At 34.1% G+C, this 7500-nt stretch overlaps 1 protein-coding gene across 2 annotated transcripts in view; it reads left to right on the forward strand.

Annotated features, from left to right (window-relative positions):
• Positions 1–7500, forward strand: part of LOC119597760 (protocadherin Fat 1-like) — a 54677-nt gene that overhangs the window by 46388 nt on the left and 789 nt on the right. The window contains exons 8-21 of one of the 2 annotated variants that reach the window (XM_037947381.1): positions 1–51; positions 359–449; positions 644–753; positions 1081–1257; positions 1415–1555; positions 1680–1870; positions 2151–2265; positions 2421–2575; positions 4744–4855; positions 5170–5329; positions 5570–5783; positions 6152–6196; positions 6923–7157; positions 7389–7500. The exon at positions 1–51 is cut by the window's left edge and continues 75 nt beyond it; the exon at positions 7389–7500 is cut by the window's right edge and continues 789 nt beyond it. In XM_037947381.1, coding sequence (XP_037803309.1) covers positions 1–51; positions 359–449; positions 644–753; positions 1081–1257; positions 1415–1555; positions 1680–1870; positions 2151–2265; positions 2421–2575; positions 4744–4855; positions 5170–5329; positions 5570–5783; positions 6152–6196; positions 6923–7157; positions 7389–7472 — 1881 coding nt within the window. In that variant the 3' untranslated portion in view covers positions 7473–7500. The remainder of the gene's footprint in view (positions 52–358; positions 450–643; positions 754–1080; positions 1258–1414; positions 1556–1679; positions 1871–2150; positions 2266–2420; positions 2576–4743; positions 4856–5169; positions 5330–5569; positions 5784–6151; positions 6197–6922; positions 7158–7388) is intronic. The other variant, XM_037947382.1, reaches the window with a different exon arrangement.

The raw sequence follows: 7500 nt of genomic DNA on the forward strand, positions 1-7500 counted from the left end.
GCCTTTGCCAGGGATCATTATATGGCTGTGATCCCAGACAACCCAGTTAAGGTCAGTCTCTCTCAGTCTAGTTATCTAACTTTAAACTACAGCAGAAAACATGTTGAATATCCTGTTTCAGTAGATTAAATGATTTTATCATAGATTCAAGGTTCTCATTTATAAAGACAAACTTACCATTAAAAAATTTATTTAGTAGCAAAATGTATTTTTTTACGTGCATCATTATGAAGGTGATGGTGATAAATGGACAACTTGAATCCATTATTTTATAAGTTCTTGCTGTCAATATGTTTGATAGGTAACTCTAGGTAGGTAACTCTAAATTGAGATCTTAATACTAACCTTCTTACTGCAGGGTACACCCATTGAGGTGCAGCCAGAGACAGTCAGTGCTGTGGATAGGGATGCAGGTATCATGGCAGAGGTTACTTATTCCTTCAGCAGAGGTTAGTGTTATAATACATCTTTGTTCATGAATACTGTGTTTTCTACACAAATAAAAATATAGTTGTCATTTACACAAAATAAAACTTGATTATATTTCATACTAGCAGAGCTGATGTGATCATACATATCTTTGAGAAGGCCTTTGAGGCAGCACTAATGTCATATAAGTAAAAATTCTTGATCTCATTTACAGATGAGGAAGCAGCAAGGTATTTCAAAATTGATCCCAAAACAGGGGAGGTTTCCCTCTCCATGAACTTGCCTGATGATCAGCTCCACCAGCCAGCCACACTTGTTGTCAGGGTATGTGATAATACTTAAGTCTGTTACATCTGTCTTGATATTTATTTGACTGTATATTTATTACTTTCAGTGGAAGATTAGATATGTGAATTCATATTTTGCATCAATATTTTTGATAGATTAAACCTGGTGATACACATTCATTTTTAAATGTCATTGCAAGTGAGATTATTTTTTGTTGTGGTGTCAGAAGTATGTGTTTTTGTTGTTACAAAATGCTATAATGAAATCTAGAACTTATAACGGAGGATTGGTTATTGTATCCACATTCAGGATTGACATGCCAATGCCTAAGTACTTGGCTAACAAATTCTCTGCTATTCTCAGGCTACACAAGTTGACAACCCAGATCGCTATGCCCTGACAACAGTGACCTTGTCCAGGAGGGGATACTATTCAACTCAACTTCAGTTTGTCCAGCGAGATTATGTAGCAACAGTCTTAGAGAACTTACCTAAACACTCTCTCATTGCTCCTACTATAATAAATAAGAACCTTGATTCAGTAAGTAAAAGAAAAAACCTGCATATAAGATGATCATACCTTAATTTCATTAAAAGGTGTTTTTAAATAGGATGACATTTGAAAAGATGATTATTAAAAGGTAATTGACATTTATACTTTATTATTGCAACTTACTCATTGTGCGCATCTCTTGCAGAATATCCGTTTCCGGCTGGAAAGGAATGGTGATGGGGTATTTGGCATCTCATCATCTGGTCAAATCATCCTTGAGTTTGAACTTGACTATGAATTAAAGCAAGAATACAATCTACATATTTATGTCACAGATGGAGAGTTTGTAAGTAGAAGATATGATGTGTTGTGCTACATGAGTGGAAACTATAACTTATATTTTAATTGCATGTTTTGTTTAAGACTGTATATCTTTGCATAAATTTCTATAATTGTATAAATTTCTACAGAATGATACTGCAACACTGAGAGTACAAGTTCTCAATGTGAACGACTGGGATCCACGATTCCGTTACCCACAATATGAGTTCTATGTTACATCCACCACTCTCAGACCAGGAGATGCTGTGGGCACCATAGAAGTTGCAGATGGTGACCGTGGGGACCAAATCACTCTCACTGTTATGGGGGAGGATGCAAGGTAAATTGCTTCCTCTGACTGAGAGAAAACTAAGCCTTAGATATACCCGTTTTATGATGATATGGAATAAGTCTTTCATATAGTTTTGTTGGGAGTCTATTTTATAGCTACAAATTTTTTTTTTTTTTGCAAAATCAGTGTGCACTATCATAGACCTTTGAGTCTGAAATAAAGTTTGAATTTGATCCTAAACTTAATTGTCAATGAAAAGTATAAATGAGAGTGTTTGCTTTTGCCAAAAATAAGAAAACTGTGTTGATTATTAAATATTCTTTTCCAGAATGTTTGCCATCTCAAGTGATGGAGAACTGAGAGTCAGAGACCTTACAACACTCAACTCTACAGAAGCCCACATTGTTATTCAGGCAAAGGACTCTGGTTCTCCGCCGAGGATGGTAAGTTGAAAAGGATATGTATCCATAGGTTAGGTCAGTACATTTACCTTTCAAGAGGGGAATGACAGTATAGTGTCTAATTCTCACTAAATATTTATATAAACTAAAATGGAAAATGTAAAGATGTAAATATATTTACCTCATCTCTCTTTCAGGCATCTGCTCCAGTGACCATCAATTTTCCTGCTGGCATGGTCAAGTCATCACCCCTTGGTGCCACCTCTAGCTTCCTCCTCATGGTCATTTTTGGCGCTCTGCTTGGGGTCTTTGTCCTTGTGATCATCTGCCTTGCAATATACATCCACAAAAAGTAAGTTGTGGAGTGCACTAGTCGAAAATCATTAGACTTTTTTCAAATCTTACTGCAGCTTATTTTTAAAGGTTTTAAACTGCTTTTTTTTTATTTTGATCTAAAATTTAATTTTACGTTATGTGGTGGAAATTATATATTTATTTTATACAATCAAATGAGTAACTGTTCAAATCAGAACAGAATTCCCAAACTACAGGATAGTATCAGTACTGAGTGGTCTTTGAAATGTAAGACTACATAAATTCACAGTGATCCAATTATTATCAAGGCTTATAAACACAGAGAGTATGTACACACCATTAACAAATATTTGTCCAAAATCCCCAAAGAAATCTAGAATTCTTCAACTCCTGGTTACTTGTTAAATGTACAAATGACAGTGGTAACCAGGAAATATTTCTTACAGCAAGAAATATGCAGATGATCCCAATGCAGCTCTGCCTACCAAAATGAGGAATGTAGGCTCTGTGTAAGTGCATTATTGCACAGTTTGTGAACATGACTAGCACATTGGGGACTACTTTTGCACTGGAAATACTTCTATATATTATAATTCTCAAGATTTTTTCCATCCTAGCAGAATTAGAAGAAACATTTATTCTTATGACTTTAATCACCTGATTATCTTTTCCCTAATTATGCAGTTATAAAGTTTTTGTCCTACTGTCTTTTTTGGCTGCAAAGCACTCGTTCTAAAAAAAATTAGGACATTTCTTTAATTGTATCAGCCTGCAGTTAGTAAAAAGAACATATTTGCATATTCAGGACATCTTTGGGAGTTGGGGATTTCATCACTGCTATGACTTTGGTTGGAAATCTTAGCAGGTATGAAAGGAAGCTATATATCACCGATTTATGAAGATTGCCACATGCATGTTGATTAGGACTGATATGTTTTTTTCACCCATTACCTTGTATGAACAAAATGACTCAGCCATGTGAGATATTATTTTTTGGCAATAATTTTTAGAAACAAATGTTTCTGATGATTTAATCAGTAAGATTTTATGCTATTTATTGTCTATACTTATATATGTGATTTTTCATATGTCAACATAATTATTGTCATGTCATAACTTTGCAGTAGTTTAAATCCACTAAAAAAGATGAATACTCATGCATTCAAACCAGTAATTATTCTTTTGCATCCTGGGTATATAAGCTCAGTTGCACCTGAATAAACAAATTATTAATAGACAAAGATCTGTTACTATAATTAATCAGTGATATCTACAATAATGATCCTCCTGTATGTGGGTTTGTGTGTGTGTGTGTGTTTATGTCCTATCAGGTAGGTATTTTTGCATTGATATTTTGACTGGGAATGAAACAGAGATTGCCATATCCTGATGTTTTTTGAAGCATGAGCAAACTTCATTTTTGTTTTTAACTATATTAGAATATTCATTGAGGCCCAAAATTTATTTCTTTGATGAAAATTATGATATTTGATGCTTTTATTTGAATATGCAAAATTTTCTAATCTGGAAATTTCAATAATCTGAATGATTGTCTTTGATATACTGACTTCTCAGAAAAAGGTAAATTCTTATGGAGCTTTTGCCAAAAGCACTTTGATGTCGCATGGATTTTTTTTTTCTACATTTCTGCCATTAGTTCCACTTTTACAGAGAGAATTACGTATTCCAGTCACATCCTTAATAACTTCTGTCCCTCTGCTAAAGTCAAGGATTCATTTACTTTCCATGAACTTCCCATGTACCACATGACACCCCCTCCTGCACATTAAACTCTCTTTTCAGAATTGAGTCTCATCACTTTACTTTCAACTTTCAATTAGAAATGCAAAGATGAAAAGTAGTACAGACAATAGCATTAGAATATGCACATTCTTACACTGTGTTTTTAAGATTGATTTTGGAATGGAGAGTGATTTCTATTATCTGTCATATTATGTGATTGGAGATGAAATCGGTATGGTTTGTAATGAATTGATGTGTATGATTCTATCTCAGTATGTGCCGCCTTATTGTATATGAGATAAAATGTTACTTTTGCAAAACAAATGTGATATGTATTATGTCCGCTGTGAAGTATTTTTGCATATTATCAAGTCATCATAGGATAGCAAAGCAAAATCAGTACAAAAAACAAAATGTTGTTATAAAAATTGTGAATTAAGATTTTCCTCTTTTTCCAAACAGTAAAAAATACCGAGATGACAATGATGCAGCGTTACCAACCAAGATGAGCCAGATTGTGACAAATAATGTTCCTCACACCAAGCTGGACCCTCTCTCACCTCTCAATCACCAGGTAATGAAAGACCAGTTGTTAGATGCTTATTCCACTGGCAAGTTTTGTAAAAGCATGCACAACTTCATGTGTTGTCAAACAATTTTCTCACTCACCTCTCTCCTCTTTTCCTCTTTTTCTTTTCCTTAGAAGTGACAGTTCTTTATATCCTAATTTAATGAGCTACAATGACTAAGAAAAACATTATCATTTCCAAGAATTCATTGCTAATTTTATAGTGAAATATATCTGATTTGCATGTTAAATATTTTTCTCAACTTTGCAACCAGTATTCTCTAAGCCTGTATGGTAAAAACAAACTAATTTTCTTTCAGATGCAAGGAAACGGGAGACAGATGACCCCCATTGGCAGTCCTATGCCAACTGCATTGGCTGGGATTGAGGAACCAACAGCAAATGATCATGTCAATAACAATAATGCTCACACTAATAACAATAATTATGGAGGTGGTGGCAGTGTTAGAGCCAGCACAAGTAAGTATGAGTGACAGTTGAAAGCTTAGACTATGAAGGAATTTAGATGTTATTTTATGTCTTAAGATAATTAAATAGCCTTGTTTTGATACTGAAATATTGTAATAGAAGGTCAGAATCTTTAGACCTTCATACTAAGCTTTACATGCTTGAATTGTAAAGGTAATTTTCATATAATCATTATAGTGAGCAACATATTATTTTGTGATATTCATTTACTAATTATTTCAAATTCTTTAGTTTCTGTTCGTTCAAATATTGGTGGTGGCTCTGCCCACGGAAGTCGCCGCTATCTGAAGAACCCCCTAGCCAATGGTTCTCTGCCTGCGGCTTCATCAAACACTTCAGATCAACCACATGGAATTGACGGCCATTCTTTAAATGGGACTGTCAGATCCCACTCAACTACAGCTTCAACAGCTTCTTTAAATGATAGTCTAGACCCACAGATCAGGTAAGAAAAGCTGCACATCTGTTAACTAAAGAAAAGCTTAAGATAAACTAAGAATAATAATCCTTAAACCATTGATATGTAGCTTATTATTAATAGTAGACTAAATTTATGCCTTGCTATCTGCTTAATTGGTAGTATTTGTACATATAGTGATGGCAGAATGAACCCACTATTCACAAAATATTCGAGAGAGGGTGTATGAAAAAAATAGATGTATAGTGGGTTTTTCTGCTGTTATATGAACACAGTAGATTGTTTTGTCGATTTCCATGTCTCGTGATGTATTTGTGGCTTTTGCACTGCTTAGACAAATTGCTTTGGTATTGCTTTCTAGCCGTGATGTGATTTGGTAAAACTTTTTGTTTTAGATCCTCTACAGTGAGTATAGGAGGAAGGAGTTCTATTGGGATGAGGTAAGCTAGATGTTCAAGTGATGGCATTGGGCAATGTTTTTTGTCTTTTTTTTATATAACTTATTTTGAGGACACTGGAAAGTTTTAATTACTGTAATTATGATTTATGCATCTCAGATAAGGATTTTAACACACTTAATAAGAACTTGTGGTTGCATGCTTTCCTTAGTAGCTTCTCAAACATAATGCAAATAAGCAGAAAGATAATTGTAATATAAATTCAAAATTAATATAGATAGCTGCAAAATTAGCAAAACAATAGTAATCAAAACATTTAATGATTGATGAAATTCTGTTTTTATTCAATTTATGAGGGACACTTTTGAGTGCTAATATGTGCTACCTCATCACAGTACTTACAATTGCTGTATGGAAATGTCCAATGTGTTCAAATAATGCTTAACACTAATTTTGTAGTTGAGCTATGTTGATCTTTAATAGCTATGGATATTTCTATATATTTTTTTTCTTCCTAGGAAAAGACATTTTGGGGTAAAAGTGATATGTTTGAATGGAAAAATTGCATTAAATTCAATAAATTTGAATTCAGGTAATAATAAAAAAAAGTAAATTGTTATAGAATATTATTATTATGAGTTTTTTTTTAATACTCTTTACAGTAACACCTGAAACATAACTATGCATAGAGGAGTAGTGATATTTAGCAAGTAAATTTAACCTGTATCTCATATGATTAGTATTAATGTTTTTACTTTTATTTCACAGTCCATCTCCAATTGGGTCAGCCCGGGCTCTAGGTGGCCTCCCCCATAGCAACAAAGTTGGTCCCGCACCCACTCCTCCCCCACCCCCAGCCAACACACCTTTCCCTGAGCAGTCGTCCCCAGGAGGCCTGTCCACGGTGTCACTGGACTCGCTACCTACCAAAATTGCGTGGCCTCATGGGTCCATTCCAAAGAGAGTAAAGAAATTATCATGGGAAGATGAACTCAGCAATAAGGTAAGTTGAAGTTATAAGAATGGTAAACTGTAGAATACTGGAACTTCTTTTGAAAATGTCAAATTCACAGGAAAATAAGCTTGGAATTATCACTATCATTAGAGAATCTTTTACCTCTGGAATTACAATATACCTTTTATTTTATTTATTTATTTATTTATTTATTTTATTTATTTATTTATCTTTTTTTTTTAATACTTGTCTATATACAAATAATCCTGCATTTTTCAGACGGAGTTGGATCCTGAAGTCAGTGTCACTCCGATGCCTCAGTCATCCGTCTCGGACACTCCAAATCTCACCGTCTACTTCTAAGATTGTAAATGAAGTCACCTCTCTTGAA

Source organism: Penaeus monodon, chromosome 40 (genome assembly GCF_015228065.2).
Source record: "Penaeus monodon isolate SGIC_2016 chromosome 40, NSTDA_Pmon_1, whole genome shotgun sequence".
Classification (NCBI taxonomy): Eukaryota; Metazoa; Arthropoda; class Malacostraca; order Decapoda; family Penaeidae; genus Penaeus; species Penaeus monodon.